The 25,143-nt window shown below is 36.5% G+C and overlaps 1 protein-coding gene across 4 annotated transcripts in view; it reads right to left on the minus strand.

Moving 5' to 3' along the window:
• Positions 1 to 25,143, minus strand: part of rbm20 (RNA binding motif protein 20) — a 198,781-nt gene that overhangs the window by 22,536 nt on the left and 151,102 nt on the right. For all 4 annotated transcript variants that reach the window (XR_007934025.1, XR_007934026.1, XM_051922162.1 and 1 more), the window contains exons 6-13: positions 21,136 to 21,270; positions 20,139 to 20,270; positions 19,160 to 19,239; positions 17,267 to 17,915; positions 12,586 to 12,645; positions 5,712 to 6,342; positions 2,008 to 2,118; positions 1,508 to 1,629 (exon numbers count right to left, since the gene is read on the minus strand). Coding sequence is in view for 2 of the 4 variants with exons in the window: in XM_051922162.1 (XP_051778122.1) it covers positions 1,508 to 1,629; positions 2,008 to 2,118; positions 5,712 to 6,342; positions 12,586 to 12,645; positions 17,267 to 17,915; positions 19,160 to 19,239; positions 20,139 to 20,270; positions 21,136 to 21,270 (1,920 nt within the window). In the remaining 2 variants the exon portion in view is untranslated. The remainder of the gene's footprint in view (positions 1 to 1,507; positions 1,630 to 2,007; positions 2,119 to 5,711; positions 6,343 to 12,585; positions 12,646 to 17,266; positions 17,916 to 19,159; positions 19,240 to 20,138; positions 20,271 to 21,135; positions 21,271 to 25,143) is intronic.

The raw sequence follows: 25,143 nt of genomic DNA on the forward strand, positions 1-25,143 counted from the left end.
GTAGCACCAGCTGCATGTTTCTGTCATTTTAACCTCCCAGAACGGCTGGAGATTTTGTCACTGTAATGCATTCTAGAAAAGCAAAATAAAACAACAGGTTGCACTTAGTAAAACTTGTTACAGAAAGGCAGATATAATTATATTGACTCCTTTAAACATGTTATCTATTATTAACCTAAACATGTGAAATAGTAAATAAAACAATTATTTCTGTAATACCCACTATTAAAATTGTGTTTTATTAATCTGTGCTCAATTCTTGATGGAACCTACAGGTTCTGGTTTGGACAGCTGCTAGTTTTGGCAATGCCACAAAACCAAATTTCAGTTCACATCATTTTGGAAAAGACTGGACCAAAAAGAGACGATAATGAAGAAATTATTTTATCAAGAATACTGTATGCCTAAACTTGAAACCCTTCCAAAACTAGTAGTAATACAACCTATCCATAGGAATAAGACCAAATTCATCAAATTTTATCCTATTGGATATATTTCTAACTTTAAATTCTCTGATGATGATGACCCAACACCCCAGAGCTTCATATCTGACACCAGTTAACTCTGTAATATGTTACAAAATATGTAATTGAGCAAATGAAGAAATAGACACATGTCTAAGAGCACCAGAAAGGTAGCTGGGTAGCCTCCATCAATTACAGGAGAAAGACAAAACAAACAATTCATCATTAATCAGTGAAAGGATGTTGTGTTACAGCCAGGGATTTTTCTGGTTACTTGCATTTATTTTCTGTTATATTGTTGTGTTTGATTATTTGGCATGTTTTTATGTTAAATTTGTTGTGCTTTTGTTGGTAGAGTCCCAAGAAGTGGGGTTACCCTGACATCACAGCTACTATGGCATCCTTTTGTTTTTATAAGTCACCCAGAAAGAGAAACCCTGAAGTGGAGCATTGAAGTTGTATTTAAATTTACTCTGAGGGTTGTTATTTCTTGGTTTCTTGGATTATTTGTGCATGTTTATTGGATTCTGCTCTTGTACTATATTTTGGTACTTGTTCTGAGCAAATCCTTGTTTGATTTTTGAGCATTTCATCCTTGCTTATCTATTCTTGTTATATACACTCTCAGTTTATAAAGATTACAGTTTAGATTGTCTTCTCAAGGGAGTGTTTTACAGTCTCTCTCCAAGGTAAGGCTTTTTTGTAAACTAGGACTTCATTGCATTTTTGAACTATTAAAGCAAATTCCACATTATTAGGTCTGTGTAGACAACCTGGGGATTTGCTGCTTTGGGGTGAGCCTCTTCTGGCTGGCCAGTGAATGTCTTGGCATACTTTTTTAGCTTATTTTGCTGCCCTTACACGTTTTTGCTATGTCTGGAACTCTAACTCACAACAGAGGAACAGAGAAGGAGAATAATCTGTTTCAGTTTTAAAGTATGAATGGGTACAGATTTACAGTCATGCTTCCATAAATGTAACTTCCTTGACATCAGTACTGATAGCAGTCAGCTATTACCATTCAACAGCAGCATACTACTCACCTGCAGGTTCCTGTAGTGCACCGTACTCCTACAATGGGAGATTTTAGCTGTCTCTTCACTGGTGTAGAACAGACCACAAAGCTTACAGTAAAATCCGGTTCTTGGCACCACAAATTCCACACCTCAGTGAATAACACAGAAAACAAATGTTTAAAAGTTGAAATACAATAAAACCTTGAAGAATCACTTCATCCATAACACACTTTTGTTTTTCTAAAAATAGTGTTCCCAGACCAGAGGCACTAATTTGGTAAAATAACAAAAATACACCCAAACCTGAAGCATGATTGTTCATTAATACAATGATAGCACTCTAATAAAAGAAATCTGTACAAACAAAAATTAGTCGATCAGGTTTGGATGGCCATAATATAGCATTTATTTAGTATAAACACTTTATTCTTTCAATTCTGTCTTGAAATATTCCAATTATTTGATCTGTGATAAAGCCAAATCCAAGTATGCATCTGTGGCATTTACACTTCAATTATTTAAATTACCTAATGGGATGCCAAGTTCACTAAATACATTCTCATGATCCCATGATGGTAATGATGAATGTGCTTTCTTTCCCTCCATTTCTGGTTTTGCAGGTGAGTGGCTTTGAAGTGCTGAAAATTTGAACATCAAAAATAAAGAGTATGTCATGAAAAATATATATAAACTATATTATACATACACAACAATACATATATTTAGGCTTATTTGTGTATTTGCTAGGTTGTTTGTTACCTTTTTGCTTATGAAACAATTGCTAATATCAAACAGGATATTTGAGAGCCTGTTTCAAACCATACAAACTGGGTGCATATCCTACCCACTGCCATCAAAACAGCTTTGAACTGATCAGTTTTCTTTCATGTAGAATTTTGTAACTTCTTTGACCTTACTTTCTTTAGTTATTTAATTGTTAAATTTGAAGTTTCTGTGTGTAAAAGTAATTTCTCCTTTGTCTCTTGTATTTTGTGGATGGTTCCCCAAAAGGCAGAACCACCCTGACATCATCACTCCAGAGTCTCACTCTAACTACTTTGGTCACAGCTGAGAGAGCTCCGTTGCTGTGCAGTGAAGATGCTTGGAGTTACAGTGAGTATCTTGTTTTTGCTGTGGATTTTCTAATTATTTTCTTTTCTGGATTTTGGTTTCTGATTAAGCATTATATTTTGGGAGTCACCCATTATATATATATTTTTTTTTTGAATGAATATTCAGCCAAATGTTCTTACAGCTTCTTTTTCTTGAAGGATACCTTTTGATATATTGGGACATTTAAGGTTATTTTCAAGCATAAATCCCTTTTGGGCCTCCAAAGTCTGAGGCAGATTAATGCAGTTGGCAATAAGTCCATTGGGTGATACCTTTTCCAGGTAGGCAAAGGAGGCCTTCCCTGGCCAGTGAAGCCTTCTGGAGGCCTCACATCTCTTTCTCATTATTTTCCAGACTCCGACCCCCATGAACCTGTGTTAGGATACAGCAGGTTGGATAATGGATGGATGGAAATCAAAAAATATTACCCTCATGCTTAGTTGAACTAAGATCGTGTGACTGAAAAGGCCAATGCATTAATTCATTTATCCAAATTCATCATCATGTTTCTAAATCTGTTTTATAGTTCTACAACCTTTCTAACTTATATACTGCATTATATACTGCATTACTTTAGCATCTATTCACAGAGGGATATACTGATGCCCTGCAATATAATTTTATTTTCTTTTGCTTTTTTTCTATTCTTAAACTTCTTAGTTTGTTTTAAGGCACTTTATTTCCTTTGATAGTTTTTTTTTGGGCTGCTGAATTTGTTCCCCGGATTTGTGACAGGATTAAAATGCTGGTTTGCCACTGCAGGGAGGCAAGAAGTAAATTATTCTTTGCAACCAAGGGATAGAGATAAATCAAAGCAAATGGTCAATACCAGGGAGTCGGTCCTACTTTCACCTAGGTTTGAAATGCTAATTAAAAATAGAACTCAAAAAATACTATGCAGGAGTCAAATATGAAAAAATAATTCACACATCAAGGAAGAAAGATTTTGTTTTATCTATCCATAATCTCTGATGGTTTCAGGTTTGAATTGCTGTCAATTTAAAGAGTTACACTTCTGAAGACCTCTCACATGCCATGCACTTCCAGCTACCCAAACATAGTAATGTTGTAGCAATGGAAACAAAATGGTGACATCCATAACCTAAGCAAAAATGTCATTTCATTAGATGTGGTAATATTTTGGATATTAAACTGTTGCACATGGAACATATCAACAAACCCATAAACAGATCAGAATGTAATAAAATTAATGGCAGAGAAAAGTACAAAAAAATTAAAAACATGATCACAACTACTAAGTTTTGAATTAAATAAAAATAAATTGCAACTTACACCATGACACCATGACTGTTTTTCTACACATGCTACTATTGTGGAACAGTTTTGTTTATTGTTATCAATATATTACTACGTAGGGATTGCTTGGGTAAGTGATGTAGCGCCTTCCCGGTCCTTCCGTGTACTACCTGGTTGTCTGAGATATAGATTCTTCTTAAAACTTTGTGTGTGTGTCTTTATGTGTTAGCTTTCTGGTAAAAATTATTGTGCTTTTTTTATACTATAATTTTTGGTTTAGTTTTTAGGTTGATTATTAGGTGTATCTAACTTTCTGGTTTTTGATATGGCTCATTATTATAACTTTATTATAAAATTTCATCTTCTCGTCCTAATCTGTCTTCTGGGCAATCTAGGCTAACCACCATAAAAAGCATATACCTGATTTATAATTTATTCTTAGATATCCCGTGGTGTGGAAAACATTGCTAATATAAGACGATCCAATGCATGCCACACAACTAGACTTCCGGTCATTACAATGACACAGTTAGCCTACACTCTTCACGTCTGTCCTTGCATTCACTGGAACTGAGCCATAGTTTAGTATTCCAAAAATTCTGAATCAGCAGTTATAGGGATTCATGCAACCAGGCATTGTTTCTGTAATTTTTTACTGTAGAGCTATTACTGTTTGAACAGTGGATTGCATAGAAAAGACAGAACTGCCTATTAAGTTATATAGTCTATATATATGGATATGTACAGTAGGTAAGTCTCGGGTTATAGCTGTCTTGCCTTGCAGAGATCCAGATATGCGAATGAGCACATAAAATCCCAAACTTTTTCTTTTCAACTGAATTTCAATTAATTTTCATCTATCAATGTACATTTTTACTTACAAATGAAGCAATCTATCTCTGACACAGATGAATATGTTGGTATGTTTCATTTTGAGCTTTTGTGTATACATATCACTGAATGTAACTGGCAGTGCTTACAGCTCAGTAATAAGCTCCTTCAATGATGATGAAATTGTAAAGGAAAAAAAGCAGCTTCAGGTCCCATAAGACAACAATATAATGTAACTCTTTAAGAAACAAACATAGGTAAGGAAACCATCTGTTAGGCTGTGTCATTGTTTAGCAACTTGTTTATCTATGCAAGTCTCTCTCATGGCTTCAGGAGTGTGATATATATACAGTACTCTCTTTTTGGAAAAGGGAATTTTAATTTGATTGAATAGTGCACTTAGAAAATGTGTTGTCAAATCCCAGGATGTTCTGTTAAGTAAAAATTGTGTCCAAGTGGTTGCCCTTAATCTCTTCTTTTACAGAATCCTTAATTTATGCCATCATTATGCTTTTTTTCATCTCCATGATGGACAGCATCAATATCAAAAACCATAGGATTTTTAAGCAAAAGGTCAACATAGTATATCTACCCATGATGCAGTTTAAATTGCTTCACTGTCAATTTATTTGTCATATTCGGCTTGAAAAGTCTTTTCTGTAAAATAATTACTAAAACATTATATATTTCTGCAAATTTCCCATTAACGAACATTTTTCAGTGCACATTCTGACATCATCAGGATACGAAAATCTGCGCTAATGGACCTCATTAATAACCTGAAACCTACCTACATATGTGTGTGTATTCTGTATATGCACACACAGAAGTAGGTGATTACCAGAAGCAGAAGTGGCAAAGGGATGTCACACAACAGATGGTGGGACACAAAAAAAATGGTAAAATTGGTTTGGCATTAAAAATACTGAAAGCTTCTTTTTTATTAAATCGAGAAAATTTTAACAGAGTTACACAAACTTTATTTACAGGCACATTCGAATGTGTTTTTGCAATAAAAGGTGTACTGTACCTGTTCTTTGTAATGGTTGGCAAAGTATATGTAATGCATCTTCTGAAAGAACTTTAGGGTCCATTTTTGTTTCTTCTGTTTCACAGATTTCTTTACCTTTCACATTTTTTTGACATTCTGAAGACACTTTCTGCTCTTCTGCATTTTGCTGGTGGATGAGAATAGTAGGACTTACTGGACGAACATGTTCTAAAAGATTTGTTATTTTATGGCCAGTTGACAAACCCTGTGCTGGACAGTTCAAGAGTTCTGCATCCTGGCTTATTTCACAGCATTCATTTTGGCTATCCATGGTTTGTTCTGCTTCTTTCAGACTTTTGTCACCAAGGTCAGATAAAACGATCTCTTCACTTTCAGCTGAATTATCACCAACCCGATTGCCTTCAACCAAGTCACAGTTGTCCTGAATAATCTGTTTCTGTATTTCTGCCACATCAAGTGACAAATTACAATATTCAGAATGTTCAGCAGGAGGTGTACAATTTTGGATTTCTTCATCCAGTTCAGGTATGTCAGGTTCAATGATATTTTCCTCGTCGTCTCCTATTTCGTCTACTGTGACCAACTCTTCCATATTATGAGGGTACCAGGTATCCTCTTCTGTGTCATTTCCACTCTCTGAGTCACTGTACTAAAGGAATCAAAAGCAATGACAGTCATCTTTACTAGCCAAATCACAGCAATATACAATATATACAATGACAATTCGGTTTACAGTAAAGGTATATGCATTTGAAGAGTGCAGGTAAACTCTTCCAAAAAGCTAAACAATAATGTAAACACTTTATATTATACAGACAGAGGCAGACTTCTACTGAGGTATGTCACAGTATGTCTGTCACCCCTTCTTAATAACTCCCTCTCTCCACTAGTGGCCCATGTACTCCTCAGTATTATATATAGGACCTCTCCAGCTCCCAGTGTGGCTCTGTCTCTCCACAAAGTTTTGGTGGAACATAGACCTGCCTTTTACCATCTTCATGAAGCCCTTTACTACTGGCAACCTGTTGCCAGGCATACATTCCCCAAAACAATTATATGTCACTTAGACATGAAATAGTTGTTGTTAACTGCTTTTTTTAATTACTTTGAAAATCAGTGTGTAAAACTAATTGCTACAAACAAAATTTAGACCAATTCATGAAATATATTTTCTTAAAATTACTACTTCAGAGTCTGTTGCTGTTTAACATTGTACTCCTATACACTAACTAACCGTAAACTAAGTCTGAAGTCACCCAAAAAAATCATGTTTTTGATAACAAATTGATTCCTTTTTGGAAATCAAAATACCATTAAAGTTATTTAAAAATATAGTGAAGACATTACTAATGTTGTAAATGGCTATTACTGCTTGAATTGACTGATTAATAATTAATTATTTACATCTGACTGCCAAATCGCATTTTCAGCTACCATTACTCCAGTGTCCTAAAGACAAACTCTCTCAACTCATCTTTAATTAATTGTGTTTAAATGCTAATTGTTTATTAGATACACCTTTATAATTGTGTTAGTATAGCTGCATCTTGTTGTTCTCATTAATAAAGCTAGTAAATTGTCTTTCTTTGGGTAGCAAGGTACTAACATTCTTAAAATTCATTTTGGTGTTAAAAGTGATCTGAACAAGAGAGGTTTCTCAAGAAATATGCCAGTCTATTGTTGCTTTGCAAAATGGAAGTTTGACAGAGTGCCAAGAAACTGACAATTTCATGCAAAGCTGTCCAATACTGTCAAGAAGGCATCTGGATCTAACCAGAATAGAAAAAGAAGTCCATTGTCCAAATGCACAATTACACAAGAGGATAAGTACAGCAGAGTCTGTAGTTTAAGAAACAGGCATTTTATAGGTTCTCAGTTGGATGCCTCCTTCAATAGTACATGCCTAATGCCAGTGTCATCAGCAACAGTGGGAAAAGAAAAAGGAAAAATCCATATCTGAAACTAGCCATAAAAAGGGAAAAATTATAATGTCCAAAAGTTTGGATTCACCCAGAAATCCACTATCTAATCCCTGTGTTGTCTGTGTTATTTTATCCATTTTAGCCTTTTATTTTCATGGTTGCAGATGACACCTCTCTGAGTTTCAAGATTATATACAGGAATTAGTTCTATGCATTGTAGGACAGCTGGTCGTTGACCACATTAGGAGTTCTGGATTATATTTTCAACAAGAGAAAAAAGGTCCCTGAAAAATTAGGCTCATTCACTTCATTTATACACAGTTTGGCAGACTGATCCTGGAAAGTATATGGAAAAGACCTGGTAGCTATATTTTGAAAAGAAGGTTTAAGAAAGAAAGTTTAAAGAAAATCTGGAAAGACTCAGTCTAGGCAAATCCGTAAGTCACAGAAGTTTCTCAACAGAGAATTATTTAAGAATTGGAGCCAACGTTTTGAAGAAAACCACAGGCAGAAATAATTTCTTGACAACCAGACACTTTTTTTGAACTTATATAGAGTAAATATTTATTTATGGTCTTTAAATCTTTTGCACCAAAGAAATTTCAAGATTGCCCCATACTTTAGCACCTCATAGGCAGCCCTTGATAAATTGTGACCATTGTACTCTATCTGGGGCAAAGTGTTTAATTTCTGTACAAGACACAACATGTCTAGTACAAATCCTAATTTTACTCATCCAGATTCCATTTTTTACTTGGAATATGGTTTGGTATGTATACCATACACTTTCATATTTTGTAGATGTATTATTAATGAAAATTAACCTATACTCCTAGAAACAATAGCATCTTAAGCCACTCAGTTTTCATATGTCCAGCCATGGCTCTAACCAAGCTCATCTCCACATAAATCAATGCTATTTAGAAGATACAATAATTGCTAAGTAGGAAAAGGGAGAAGTGGTGGGAGTGGGTTACTCATCAGTAGTGATGAGCAAAATGATTTGTGTCAATTTGAATTTGCTCATGAACATGCAAACTCCACGCAGGAAGAACCTGGGATGCAATCTCAGGACCCCATACTTCGAGGCAGCAATACTACCACTGCGCCATCTTCCCATTCATTTTAACAAATTGCATTTCCATTTAAACAGTGCAATTTAAAATTTACATAAACAGATATACCTCAACAACAGTCAACGTTCTCTGCAACTTAAAGTCAAAATTGATTCAACCATCTTGTCCACCAGAGCAAATTCAAAATGTATGATGCCCTGCCAGAGGGTTTTGGTTTCCCCCCAACTGCCTGGGCCCTCTACTATAGGGCATTTCTAAAGCTGGAGATCAACTACACTTGATTTAAAAGTTTAGTACCAAAGCCAATGTTGTGCATAAAAGCAAGATGCAGGGAGTTAACCTTTAACTGCTGTTTTCAATTATGCACTAAATAACTATTTAGAATATTCAGCTTTGTCAAAGACGTTGGATGTGGTACTCAGAAGGTGCATATCTACTGAATATGTAGACCTGAAATCCTACTGGGACACTTCAGTGCTCACATGGAGAATGATTGACTTACATGGAGAAATGATAGGAATGGTCTGCCTAATCTGAATCAGAACAGTGAATTATTACTAGATTTTTGCAGAAGGATATTAGAGCAATTGTGGGAAGAATAGTATTTTCTTTATTAACCCACTATAAATGTCCAGTATGCAGATGCCTGTGCTAAGCACTGCATTAATAATAACCTTATCTACACATCAAAAAGAGAGAGAACTGGTTTCAAATGATGGAAAAACAACTGTGGCCTGGTTCAAGTAAGCCAGCATGGGAGCCTAGGCCTTTACAGCCTATTAAATAACCGTTCTCTGAAAACACTCTGAAAACATCAATGAAGCAAGCCAACTCTTTCTCAGAAGATATACCAAAGTTCAGTTTAGGCTTTGGCCTTCTCGGGGGAGTAGAACTGTTTGGTTTCACAACACACCTGTTGATCCTCTTTTTAACGTTTTCTCACATCAAAGTTGAGTTTATTACATCAGCTGCACATTCCCCAGAGGAAGAAAGGCATGCCTTGTTTCAGCTGATAACCATTAATCTGCAAAGATGTGATTGTATAAACTGTTTACAATCTTTGTTTTCAGTTCTCATTCATGCTGTTTGTCTTGATAATTATTTCCATTAATTGAGCCATGATTTATTAAGCTTACTTGTCTATGGTTGGGTTAGCCTGATCACCCCTTTTATAAAATGGAATAATATTTACTAGTTTTCAGACCCAAAATTTACCCCAGTATTCTGTGAGTTTAAATATTTATCAAGGGTTTATATATGTAGTCACTAAACCCCTTAATCACTCTAGGATAAATGATGTCTGGTCCCAGGGATTTGATTTCAGTCTGCTTAGTCTAAACACCACTTATCATCCTCGATAATTAGTGCCTTACAAGTCTGTGTTATCTTTGAGAGGTTATTGATTTCTTTACAAGTGTATACTCCAGAAAATGTTAGTTTAAACCATTCACTATATTACATTCTATATGTTTTAGTTCACTTTTGCTGTTTCTAATGCACTTCACATCCTTTCTTAACATTCATTTACTAGTAAAATACCAAAAGAATCTCTTTGGGTCATCATTCATCTTTTCTTCAATATTTCTCTCTAATTGCCTTCTTTCTTAATATCTTTTTTAACTATTATTCTTATGTTTTCATAAACCCAGCAATTGTCCTGCATTGTGTATAAAACGCTTTAAACCTTTTCCACATTTTCTCAAATGTCTCCATGCATAAAAATGCTATCCTGGTTTATCTTTTTTGATTTTTCTGCATTTGCTCTAAATTTCAAGTATGAAAATTATGGTCCTTAGATCTTAAAGGGTCAAATCACATCAAACCATCTGTATTTTACTGTGGTTATTCAAAAAATATAGCAGTTAAATCTGCTATATGATTTGTGGATATGGAAAATGTTATGAATCGATATCCCATTATATCTTTTGGAAAGTGCTACAAGTGAATGAGGTCCCAGGGTCACTACTGCTTGTCATTCAGTCCCTGTAATTGTGAAGCAACAGCTGTGTTTGCATACTTGTTGTTAATCTGAGAATTGAAATGTAAGGACATGGTCTTCACTCAGGAAAGAGTGGAATGTTCCCTGCAGGTACAGGGTGAGCAGCTGGGGTCTTAATCATGAGTGAGGGCAGATGTGCTAGTTAAATTGACCTATAAATTAGTGCAGTGGCAGCAGTTTTATGAGCATTATACCAGACCATGGTACAGAATTGGAAGCTAATCTCATGGACAAAGTTGTTGATTTACAGATCTGTCTATGTCTTTACTCTCAGCTATGGTCACAAGCTCTGAGCAGTGTCTGAACTAATGGGATTGTGAGTTTTACTGAAGGGGTGCTGGGCTATATAAGAAGGGCAAGCAATATGGGAGTACCTCAGATCTGAACTGATGATTCTCCATATTGAAAGGAGTCAGTCGAGGTGGCTTGTGGATATAGTTAGGATGCCTCTAGGGGTACAGGGATTGGTCCACTGGTAGAAGTCCAAGGACATATACAATGCACTGGAGGGATTATATTTTTTTAATTGTTGTGAAGCAACTACATATTCCCCCAAGAAGGACTAGAGAAACCTGCTGGGGATAGGAAGACCAGTGTGTTACTAACACAACCCTTAACAAGGAAGAGCTGAAAGAAAGTGTGACAATTATATATTACTAATTTCTCATCAAAAATTATGCCAGAATTAGCAAGTTTTTCTTAAAATGTAATTTATTTTTCAAGAATACATAAAATTGGTCTCTGTTGATTTCAAAAACCTATTATATAATGAAGGTAGAGCAAAAGTGTTTGAAGGATTTCTTTATGAAAATAATATTAACAAAATTTCCCATTTCATGAAGATATTAAAAGATGCAGTTACAAAAATACACCAGTTAATGCCATAGTGCAACATCTGATCTGATTGTGAATATGTGAATAATATATACAAAAACATTTTCAGGAAACATTCTAACAAACACATTTCTGAGATCCAGAAACACACTTTTACACATTCACATGAAGTTTGTGAAATATATGTACTGTACATGTTTTATATTTTGTTCTAGTTACAGCACAAAAAAATTGAAACACTGCCACTGGTAACTTGAAGTGTATTGATGAAAGCAATGATAATTTTCTGAATTATAATTATTGAAACACAGTAACAACCAAGTATACACTGTAGATCTTTACCAGGTAGGGAATATTATTGTAGATGACAGAGGATGCTATATAATATTGATAGAAATGAAAAGGAAAAAAATAACAAAGTTAGCTTTGCAATGACATCAGGTTAAGATTCCAAAGAGTTTAGTGGGGCCACCTGGGACCAGTAGCTCTTATATTTCTATAGAGTGACCTGGAGGTAATTAATCCAAAGCCAGAGATGTACACATGCATTCTGGAGGGCATTCCTGACCCTGGAAGTGAATTTGGGATTTACCCTGGACGTGGACCATCACTGTGGCTTAAAAGCCACATTTTCCAATTAAGCTTTGAGCTAGGAAGAAAGTAGTGTCATGCACCCAACTGGTAGTAGAAAGAGAGATCAAGATAGGAGGAAGAAAGAAGGAGTAAGCAGAGTGAGCTCAACCTAAAAAGATACTGATAGGTATGCATATGGGGAAGCAGAAAGGAATGTATGGTTTTAATTTACTTATTTCTGTTGTTTATTTTGCTCCTTTGTGTTTATTGTTATTTTGTTATTAAGCATACTCTTTTTAATTTATTTTTTGGTCTCCTCAGAATTACTTAGGTTTGGGGACAACCCAGGTACATCCTGTCATCCAGTAGAAATAAAGCATAGATAGTCTTAGAGATGAATTATAAATAGTACAAAAACAGAAGACATGTAAAACTAAAAATAATCAAGCATTTTTCTACTTTTGTTACACCTGTGCCTTGTGGTTTACCTTATGATCTGGATTCAGTGATTCCTTTTTGTTCTTGATATATTCATCATCATCTTTCTCCTGTCAATGTATATACTGCATTAGCAATATTCACAGAATGTACATTACATATAAAAAACAACATGATAAAATCAAAAATCAACTGACACAAAGTATATCAGGACTTGTATTCTTTGAAAGTATACTGCATTTTTGATTTTCCTCGTTCTAAATTGGCCCAGTATGGGTTAATGTGAAAGTGTCCAGGGTTGATTCTACCCTTGCACTCACTGGGGCTGGGATTGACAGAGGCTCTCCATAACCCTAAAGTTGTGTTAAAAAATAAATGTACAAAATTTTCTGCTTTGATTTTTAGATATTGTTTATGCACTACACCGTGAAAGGCTAATCATTTAACAATAAGCAGCAGTGATTCAAACCATGGTATGCAGATTGGTGCAGAACCTGAACACAGAAAACAACAATTTGCAATACAAGGTACCTTTGTTAAATTACCTGTTTTTAGAGGGAGGTAAATAAATAATAAACATGTTAGTTTAATTTTTCAGTTGACACTAAACTAATCAGATTAGCCAATTTACTGTCATTATCAAAATCATTACTAGTGGACGTGGCCTTTTCTCTTAGTTTTTCCCTGGCTTCAAAAAAATGTGCATATTAATATGTTGTTTCCCCATCTCCTCAGGTCAAGAGTCTGGGTGTCATCCTCGATAATACTCTATCCTTCCACTCTCACATTAACAACATCACCCGGTCTGCTTACTTCCACCTACGTAATATTAATCGCATTCGCCCCTTCCTCACTCCTCATACCACTTCCATTCTTGTTCATAGTCTTGTTACTTCTCGGCTGGACTACTGCAATTCACTCCTCTTTGGTCTCCCTAATAAATCTCTTTATAAGCTTCAGTTAGACCAGAATTCTGCAGAATGCATCATTACTCGAACCTCATCTATTCACCATATTACTCCGGTCTTGCAGCAGCTTCATTGGCTCCCGATTAAGTTTCGAACTGATTTTAAGATTCTGCTATTAACATTTTAGGCCATTCATAACCTCGCCCCTCCATATCTGTCTGACCTTCTTCATGTTGCCATTCCCTCCCGTAACCTTAGATCCTCTTCCTCCATCCATCTGACTGTCCCTCTCGCCCGTCTAACCACCATGGGGAGCAGAGCATTCAGCCGTTCTGCTCCCAAGCTCTGGAATTCATTACCTGCGGAGCTCCAAAACATCAAATCACATTCATTCTTCAAATGTAGTACTAGGGTGTTGTACCGTGTTAGCCATTATGAATGTAGAGAAAAGCCAAGCAAAATGACACCTTTTATTGGCTAACTAGAAAGATTACAATATGCAAGCTTTCGAGGCAACTCAGGCCCCTTCTTCAGGCAAGATGTAATACAGAAACTGAAGTTTCCTATGTTTATATACACGCTCTAGGACAAGAAACAACATTGGTAAATCTTTAAATGAGAGATTATGAATGTAAAAAATTAATAGATTCATTCAGGCAAGGGTTAATTTAGCAAGAGAGAAAAGAACAATGTATTGTCAAGATCTCTGGATAAGATAACTGTCCAACAAAGTCTTTTGAAGTTTGTAATGAGTTTTTCAAAACAATGTGGGTCTGTAGACAGGTTGTCTGTCATTCTGAGAGATGTAAACAATCCTCATATCTGGCCATAAAACTCTTGTCTTTCTTCAATCCATGTTATAAAGTATTAAATTTTAGCATGAGTTTAACTTCCCATTCTTTTCTCTCTTGCTGTGTTTTGAAGTTGCCCATAAGCACTGTGACCTTAAAGTCCTTCTCACAGTGTCCATGGCTGTTGAAGTGGGCCGCCACAGGAACATCTGTGTTGCCATGTTTAATGTGGAACCTGTGTAAGTTCATTCTCTGGCGGAGTGTTTGTCCAGTTTCTCCCACATAGAGTGCAGTGTCAGGACATTTCATGCAGAAAATTAGGTAGACTACATTAGATGATCTGCAGGAAAATGATCCCTTGATGTGATGTTCGAGTCGGCAGTGTGGTATAACTATACGGTCTGTATCATAGATGTGGGCACATGTTTTGCATCTTTTCTGTAGGCATGGAGATGTGCCATTTTCTGTTGGTTCACTTAGGGAGCCTCGGACAATTAATTGTAGAAGGTTTGGTGGTTGTCTGTATGCCAGGAGGGGAGGTTCAGGAAATACATTTTTCAGTGTTTGGTCATTGTTTAGTATTGGCTGAAGTTCTTTTATAATTTTTCGAAGTGTTTCAAGATGTGGGTTGTAGGTGACAACAAGGGGGATGCGATCCTTGTTGTCTTTGTTTTTATATTCCAGAAGGTTGTCTCTGGGTATGGCAGTAGCTCTTCTTATTTGAGTGTCTGTTGTTTTCGGGGTGTAACCTTGTTTGATGAAATCTTGTCTGAGCTCCTGCAGTTGTTGATCCCGGTCTGTTGGGTCTGAGCAAATACGATTGTACCGTATTGCTTGGCTGAAAATAATGGAGCGCCTTATATGCTTGGGGTGGAAGCTATCATTTTTCAGGTAGGTCCGTCTGTCTGTTGGTTTGTGAAAAATAGAAGTTACAAGGGTGTTGTCTTTCAGTTGAATGGTGGTGTCAAGGAAGCTGACTTCTGTTTTTGAGTAATTCAGCTTCAGCTTTATGTTGGGGTGAAAACAATTATATTAGTTTCTGTATTACATCTTGCCTGAAGAAGGGGCCTGAGTTGCCTCGAAAGCTTGCATATTGTAATCTTTCTAGTTAGCCAATAAAAGGTGTCATTTTGCTTGGCTTTTCTCTACATTCTTCAAATGTAAACTTAAAACGCATCTGTTTCAAATGGTTTTTCTTTTCTTTATGATTACAGTGGTTTTGTTTGGTTTTCATTTTTAGATTTTCAGATGTTTTAAGTTGTTTATAATTGTGTCTATTATTTATTTATTTATTGTTTGTTCGGTGTCCTTGAGTTCTGTGAAAGGCGCCTTGTATAAATAAAATGTATTATTATTATTATTATTATTATATTAGCTTAATTGGCAACTGTAAATGGCCACAGTGACTGTAGGTACAGTATGTGCATGAGTGTGACCTGGGATGTACTGGCAAACCATCCAGGATTGGTTCCTGCCTTGTGGTCAGTGTTGCTGGGACAGGCAGTAAGTTCCAATGATTCTTACTTGGAAATTATAAATAAATGGATGACTATCTTAAAATGCAATTCATTTACTAAATCTGTTTTGTTTAATTTCATAGTCAGGGAGAGAATTAAGCCAATCCAAGCATTAATAAACTAAAACGGCAATTTAAAAAAAAATTGTAAATCGCTCTTGATTAAAACCGTCTGCTAAGCAAATACATGTAAATGTAAATTTAAAGTGTCAATTTTTTAAATTAAGTGTACAATCACCAAATAACTGTTTTAAAATATCAGCAATTAATTTTATACATTTTAATTAATCCCATTGCAGCCCCTAAATTCTAGTCATAAATGAGACATGAGGAAAGACTAAAGAAGATGAATGTATCCAGCATTAGCAAATACAGTTTAATGGAAGAAAATAAGATGGGACTATTTCAAATTATGAAAAGAGTAAATAGGGTTGATGTCAATTTAAAATGAGTTCCTCAAAAAATTACATGGGTATAGACAGAATGTTAAAGTATTATTTTGGACAAATCATAGATAAGGTTTTCCCTGTTGAGAATTTAATATTAATATAAATGAAATATTAAATATAGCTGCAGGTATTGCCTGTTTTTGTTTTGGGCAGTTCAGGTAACGAAGCAGACTCTTGCAAGCACAAGTCTGAAAACCTCAACTACAACAGTGTAAGATGTAAAATTTAATTAAGCTGCAGGATTACACACAGCACTGTGAGAGGTGTTGCCTAAAAAAATGGGTGATGCAGGCTAAAAAAGAGAGCATAACAACATTAAAAAGAAGTTCAGACAATCATATACCTCATATAATGACTACTCTAATTACATTCTGCAGAGAGTAAATAGGTTTAAGTGTTAATGCAAATGAAGAGAGCCTGCTAATAAATACTTGCATATTCAGTTATTTTAAACAAAATGTATTCATTAATATGTTATGCTATTATTTCTGGTTAGAGCCATAGCAAGCTGAATTGTATCCAAAGATAATTAACTTACATTTATTAAATCATTATTGGACAAGTTTAACTCAGTTCGGTATCACAAGCTGCAGCAAACCTCACACATTCTTGACTTATTTAGAATCATCTGTTAACTCAATAGGCATTTGGGAAGTGGGAGAAAACCCAAGCACTCACAGGGAGAATATGTAAATACCACACAAACAGTACCCTGGCTGGAACTTATAACCATGCACAACAGAAGAGTAGACCACCATAAAATTCTCTAAAAAACAAAGAAATATATAATTCAGCATAACACAAGGTAGATTGCAATAATGAGGTAGTTCATAAAAGAGCTTCACCATAAAAAAAAACATTGGTATGCTTCCTTTGAAAGAGCTAGTTGAAGAAGTAATGAACAAGACAAAAATATGATTAACAGTTAGAATACCCCTAATCTTTATAAAGAACAGGTTAAAATATTTAACGAAAGATGGGGGACAAGGCACAATAAATTATTTTAGAATTTCCCTATGTCACACTTGCTATAAATGCAGCAGTGACTGGCAGGGCCCATTACTTACTTCGCTTTCTGACATGCTTTTTGCTCGTTTTTCTATAGTCTCCCTCATCTTCTTTGTGTCTGTTTGGCTCCTTTCCTCCGATATCCTTCTGGCTTTTCCTTCTGCACTTGAGTCTTCTAAGATTTCACTTCCACACAGACTTCCTTCGTTTTGTTTTTGATGGCCTTCAGTTTTTTTCTTTCTTGTCTTTGCATCATATTGCTGCTGCTTCTGGGATTTCTCAGACTTGTTTTTGACTTCCTTCTTGCAGTTGTCATCATCTTGGTCTTGGTAAGAACTATGAGAAGCGTTTTTAACATATCTATCACGGTTTCCTCTCATTCCTTCTTGTCTCTCTTCCACTGTTCTGGGACTTGATTTGTCTTTTTGTCTAAGGTAAGACCTCTTTCTTTCCTGCATCCATGGATCTGCAGGGTCATCTTCTTGATTTCTCCAGCTCAGTTCACCTCCGTCTTCTTCCTCCTCTCTACCAGCATGTGGTGATGGGTTCCATGATGGCCTTTTCTCTCCATACCCATTGCTCCAGTCTCCTCGGGACAGAATCAGTGGACTGTGAGAAGAGCTACAAGATGTAAAGCTGGGACTGTGAGATCTGGGACTTAATGATCTACTAACAGGGCTACGAGAACGGGTCCTTTCCATGGGGTATCTATGTATAAAGGAGAAAATTCAACAAAAGCTAAAATTGTACAGTGTGATTAAGACATGCTCACTAGAATTACATGGCACATCTCTATTTTGTATTTGAATGCTTGGTGTTTTTAGCGTTTCGCTAAGGTGGCACAACTCCTATTTCTGCTGTCTCACAGGTGTAGGGACTTGTATAAAGTTTGCAAGTTCTCCACATGTTTGTGGGGGTTTCAGAAGTCATTACAGGGTCTTCCTGCATCTCAGCCATGTATGTTGGATTATTTAGAGATTTAAAAATGACCAAATGTGATTTAATGTGAATATTTGCATCATCCAATCCAAGGTTTCTTCTTAATTTACACCTGATGCTGATATAGACTACACTATACTGTCCTGCCACACCAAGAAGACACTGCAAAGTAAAAAGCAGGTTGAGTTCAATAGCTGTGTGTAGCTTTCTCAGCTGAGCTTCCTAGTTGTGTTTGTGTTACAAAGATTCCTAAGTTTTCAAAAATGAAATAACCTTTTCTTTTCCAACAGCAACACACCGACAAAGCTAACTATCAAATGATCTGGCAGCAAGTTCAAGGACTGCAGATAAATACCATTGGAGTCCCAATGGAAAATAAGGGAGAAACTCCTTTACCAAAGGTACTCTGGTGTTGTGTTAAGTCTGTGGCTCAGTGGCTTTAAGCTGACAATATTACTGAGTGAAATATTGCACCAGCTTTTATCAGTAAAAAGAATATTGCCAAGAACAGCACTAATAATGTACCAACAGCTTACAAATGTATATTATTAAAGGTCATTTAGAAACCAGCATAAGTAATATTCACCACGACAAGAACCTGATTTTAGGTTTTGTTTAGTGATTGCAAAGAGTTAATGGTTTAATAGCAGAAAAATGTAAAGTTTAGCATAGATAAAAAAAAGATAAGAAAAGTTAAAAATGGTGTTTAAGAATGATGAAGTTCATAAGCTGTGAGACAGTGAGAAAAGTACAAAGTCTGAGATGGGTATGTGACTTACTAATAAATAATGGCAATATTTTGCTGACATGTTAATGTTGCACCTAGCTTAATAGTGATAATAAGGTGCATAAAGAGAGGACTTACTGGCATTTGGTAAAAGGAAAGGAGCACAAACTTGATGCCCTGTGTGTCTCTTACTTTCACTCAAATGCAGTAAAGCCCGGAGCTAGTACAAGAAAAGTGACTTGGGTGTTTCTCAAAACAAGGAATAAGATAAGAGAAATGAATTTACCTTTCAGTGTCATGCAGAACATCTCTTTCTCTCTGTGAGTTAATGTCATGGATAATAGACTGGACATCCTTTCCTGGTTTCTAGCAAGAAAAAAGTGAAATAAATGCTTAAATATTCAAGTTCAAGTTTATTGTTATTTGTACAGAATACAATGAATCTCTCTTTTGGAAGTCTCTCACAAACTGGTGAAATTAGTATAATATACAAACAGGAAATTACTAGAACCTAGACACTGAATACAAAATGTACAAAATTTCAACATCCTCTTCAAGTATACTGTAATTAGTTTTAAGGCTCCCAGTCTTGACTAAGGAGACATTGGAGTGGGAAAGGAATTTAAGCCTGTGATTTCTTCATATGCATGTTGTTTTGCACCCTTCATTGATGATTGGCCCTCTAAATTACAATTGACAGCTGCTCCTTGTACACTTGAAAACCTGTGGGCTTACATGCATATACACTAGATAGGATGCTGTGTACCTTGTTTGTAGTTACTTCACTGTTAAGGGCATGTGGAATTAGAAAAGTGCATTTATGTACATATGATGCTGAATCAGCTACATGCTGGATTCAGGTTGTTAGCTGAGCGACATACAGTAGCATACAGCATTTTAACAGAACTTTTAAAAGAATGTAGGTTATTGCATTAATATACTGAAGTGCTTGAACATTCCAGCTGTGGATTGCTGTCAGTCCGTGGAACTTGCATTGGAAGAATTGATACAGCACAGATATTTACAGAATCAGAATCTACACTTCCTATTTGGGCAGCGCAAATTGTGCACATGGCAAAACACTTGTACTCAGTCTTGATTAATAGCTGTGACACTTTTGTACAATTAAAACACTGGGGATTTTAAAAAGTGGAAACCTATACATATTCTGCAGTAATTTGTCAGCAAACTGAGAGAAGGAACTCAAAGCAAACTCAATCTGGTCACCTTAAACTTACTACAGTCAGAAAGTCAACACTCCTCACCTTAAGTTGCAGCTCCTTATATCGTTTTGACATACGGATAAGCAGCTTTTCTTTATTAATCATGGCTGGTTTCTGTTGGTAATATTGCACCATTGCCTGTGCAGCTTCTACATACGCCATTTCTAAAAATGCCTGTTAAGAAAAGGAAAGCTACACATAGTAGGTAACTAAGAAAATCATATATAATTGTTCCAGAGTTCAATTTAAAAGTAGTTCTGAAACATCTGTTTCCTATCAGTGATTATTATTATTTTACATTTTCCACATAAATAACATTCTATCTTCAATTAGAGTGCACGGGGTTATCATTCTTGTGAACTAAATGTCATTTGCTGTAACCATTTTATTTTTCAAATGAATTTTATTTCTAGCTTAATTTTAAGAGTTTTTTTGTTTACTTGTCAAAATATGACATTTTGGGGTTTGAATTATGTATACTATGTATTTTCAAAGATACATATGATATCCTGTGATGCTGAATACAGCTAAGCAAGTTAAACAAATAAACAAGCAGAAAAGTCCTAAACATTTATTTTATTGCAGCCAGTTTCTTAACTAGAAGCCAATTCTTGATCTTAATGAAAATGTAATTGATTTAGAGGACTTGTTGCACCTCATATGTGGATTAGTACCCTTTTTTTCAAAATATTATTTATTATAAAATCTGCTTCATAATGAACACCCACCAAGAAATTCGCACCACTTTAGCTGATAAGCAGTTTACTTTACCAGAATCTTAAAAACTCAGTGAAGAACAAATTACAAAAAAGAATGAGGAACCAACACTGACAAATTGTATGACAACAGTAAACATCTTTGTGAATTTCATAGGAATAAAATCCATATTATTTATAATTGCTAAATTGTAGACAGATAGACAAGACAAACCACTAAATAAAAAGTTTAATTAACAGCAAGAACTTGATTCAAATTATGAGGTTGACTGGACCCCCCACCCTGATATTTTTTTTTTTTTGTGAAGAACAGCAGTACATACCTGGTTAGTTGATCTCATAAGGATATAGTTAGTAACTTTCCCAAAGGGGAGTCCAAGGTTGATGACATCATTTTCTGTACAGCTACCTTCAGGAAGATTGCATATATGCACAACTCTTCCAGGTACTGAACTTCTCTGTAAAACATGAGTAGAAAAATTCTGCATAAGAATCCACTGCAGTTACTTGCAGTTGTATGGTAATTGCAAAAAAAATATGGTGTCACCACAAAACTAGCTCAGTACTTTGCCTCTCATTAATGATTTTCAACAAATACCCTTTAATTTCAGTTGGCTGGATTTACTATAATCATCAGGAACGATGAAAACCACCAGTGGGATTGATTAGTGTGACTGCAAATGTAGAAAAATGGAAACTCAGAGAAATACAAACTTGTGGTTGGAAATTATTTTAATCAGAAAGTTAAAGGAAATATCAAAACACAAGTCTTTGGGAACATCTACAATGACAATGAGAGTGAAATAAACAGCTGAAAACTATTAAATATGAAACAGAAGAACAGTGTTAAAGAATCAATAGTACTGAAATCTTGAAGGTATCAAAAAAGTACTAAAAATTTCAGTGAATAGTATATTTTTTATTTTTGCAAAAAAGTGAATTTACTCACACACAGTTTTTGAATTTTTAAAAAAAATATTATGTTTTAATTTTTCACACTTTAAAAAAACAATTCTATACCAATGCATGATAATTATCCTAGGAAATCGGATAGCACTTTCATTTCAGAATTGTTTGATTTTTTTATGACCAATCTCCGCCCTCTCAGGATAGTTTCTCACTCTTTTGATTTTTTACTCTTATTATTCTGATTTTTATTGCTTTCTAAACCTGATTTTCAATTTCAGTGGTATGTAATATCAACTTCTGTATGGACATTGTAGTTCCAGTAAGAACTGTATGCTGCTATGCTAACAACAAGCCATGGATTACAAGTGACATCAAGGGCCTTTTGAACCAGAAGAAAGGGCTTTTAAAGGTGGTGATCAGCATGCAGCGTGCAGAAGGAACTTAGAGTCCAGCTCAGGGCGGCAAAGGAGCAGTACAGGAGAAAGCTGGAGCAGAATTTGCAGAATAACAGCATGAAGGAAGTGTGGGATGGGATGAAGATCATCACGGGCTGCAGCTTGAAGCGGGGTGCCACCATCGAGAGAGATGTGAAGAGAGCAAACCAAATGAACAACTTCTTTAACAGGTTTGACCACAGTAACCCACTCTCACTCTCACCTCGGAGTACTGCACCCTCCACACATCCTTCTGCTGATACCAGCATAGGAGAGACATCCCCACCCACATTTACAACAGCGCAGGTGAGCAGAGAGCTGAGGAGACTTTGTGCCAGCAAAGCAGCGGGTCCAGATGGAGTATCGCCACGACTGTTGAAGGTCTGTGCATCGGAGCTGGGGGGTCCTCTACAACGCATCTTCCACCTGAGCCTGGAACAGGGGAGAGTCCCGAGGCTTTGGAAAACATCTTGCATCACCCCAGTCCCAAAGGTATCACGTCCTAGTGAGCTGAATGACTTCCGGCCTGTTGCTCTGACATCACATGTGATGAAGACCATGGAGAGGCTGCTGCTTCACCACCTGAGGCCACAGGTTCAACACGCCCTCGACCCTTTGCAGTTTGCATATCAGGAGAAGGTGGGAGCGGAGGATGCCATCATCTATATGCTACACCGATCTCTCTCCCACTTGGACAGAGGCAGTGGTGCTGTAAGAATTATGTTTTCTAGACTTCTCTAGCGCCTTCAACACAATCCAACCTCTGCTCCGTAGGGACAAGCTGACAGAGATGGGAGTAGATTCATACCTGGTGGCATGGATCGTGGACTATCTTAAAGACAGACCTCAGTATATGCGTCTTGGGAACTGCACGTCTGACATTGTGGTCAGCAACACAGGAGTGCCACAGGGGACTGTACTTTCTCCGGTCCTGTTCAGCCTATATACATCGGACATCCAATACAACTGCTATCGTGGGCTGCATCAGGAGTGGGCAGGAGGAGGAGTATAGGGACCTAATCAAGGACTTAGTTAAATGGTGCGACTCAAACCACCTACACCTGAACACTAGCAAAACCAACCGAGCTGGTGGTGGATTTTAGGAGGCCCAGACCCCTCATGGACCCCGTGATCATCAGAGGTGACTGTGTGCAGATGGTGCAGACCTATAAATACCTGGGAGTGCAGCTGGATGATAAATTAGACTGGACTGCCAATACTGATGCTCTGTGTAAGAAAGGACAGAGCTGGTTATACTTCCTTAGAAGGCTGGCGTCCTTCAACATCTGCAATAAGATGCTGCAGATGTTCTATCAGACGGTTGTGGCGAGCGCCCTCTTATACGCGGTGGTGTGCTGGGGAGGCAGCATTAAGAAGAAGGATGCCTCACGCCTGGACAAACTGGTGAGAAAGGCAGGCTCTATTGTTGGCATGGAGCTGGACAGTTTGACATCTGTGGCAGAGCGACGGGTGCTCAGCAGGCTCCTATCAATTATGGAGAATCCACTGCATCCACTAAACAGTGTCATCTCCAGACAAAAGAGCAGCTTCAGCGACAGACTGCTGTCACTGTCCTGCTCCACTGACAGACTGAGAAGATCATTCCTCCCCCAAACTATGCAACTCTTCAGTTCCACCCGGGGGTGGGTGGGAGGGGGGGATAAACGTTAACATTATAGAAAGTTATTGTCTGTTTTTACCTGCATTGTTATCAATCTTTAATTTTATGTTGTTTTTTGTATCAGTATGCTGCTGCTGGAGTATGTGAATTTCCCCTTGGGATTAATAAAGTATCTATCTATCTATCTATCTATCTATCTATCTATCTATCTATCTATCTATCTATCTATCTATCTATCTATCTATCTATCTATCTATCTATCTATCTATCTATCTATCTATCTATCTATCTATCTATCTACAGAGCTTGTATCATCAACAATGAATCCAAGGACAGAGTTGAGTCCTACATTAAATACCGGTCCATGGCAGGGCACACACATGTACAGTACACACACACATTTACCATAGGGGACCAATTTAGAGTCACTAGTATGGTTTTTAATGAAGAGGCACATAACCACTAAGGGCAGTTTGCCAGAAATCTGAAGTTTCATTCAACATGCAGTTTTTGCCCAGTTTTCACAATGGATTAATAAAAGCATGTGTTACCAATTGAAAAAGAAGTAAATCATAGTTCTAATGTCTGTTGATTGAAAACAGATCAGATTTGCATTGATATAATTTTAGATCACTGTGAAAGTGAGACTAAAATTATTATTCACGGGCTCCCTTTACAATCTTGGAGATGGAGCTTTATAAATACAATGTAACATTATTATTATTTAAAACATGTCAAGACAAATGAGAACTAAATAAACCACAAAAATAAATAAAATGCTATTTATGAAAACAGCAAAAAAATAACTATATAATGTATTAAGAAAAAGATATTTTATAGGACAACAGGGAGATGAGGCACACTGCAATGAGCTAGACCTTCCATCTGGGATATGGTTCCAAGCACTCTCAGAACATGATGCCATAATAATAAAAGGACGGAGCATGTGGGTAAAATAGTTGCTTATGCCCCAGACAAGCAGGCAGCAGAGCAACAATACCAAGATTCAGATTCTTACAGGTCTGTCTAGGAGTTGTAGTTTTCACAGGCAATGCTGCTGGAAGAGAAAACAGGGGCACCTGGATGGAGTTCTAGCAAGGCCGACTTCGTATATGTTAACTGGTTCTACGGGATTCAGAAGTGCTTCTACTTAATTCAGACACGGAGCTGGGGGTAGTCAGTAGCTTTAAGAAGGCTTTTGTAGCCTCTCCTAGGGGATTTTAGAATTGAGAGCTGAACAATAATAAGAAATCACCTGGCAGAGTGGAAAAGGAGAAAGAGCATTAGAGAGAAAGGAGTGTGCAAGACATGTGAGACCTTGGAACTAGACGGGTTACCTTATTCTAGAATTTTGTTTTTCTTGTGTT

The sequence above is a fragment of the Erpetoichthys calabaricus genome, chromosome 2, assembly GCF_900747795.2.
Source record: "Erpetoichthys calabaricus chromosome 2, fErpCal1.3, whole genome shotgun sequence".
NCBI classification, from domain to species: Eukaryota; Metazoa; Chordata; class Cladistia; order Polypteriformes; family Polypteridae; genus Erpetoichthys; species Erpetoichthys calabaricus.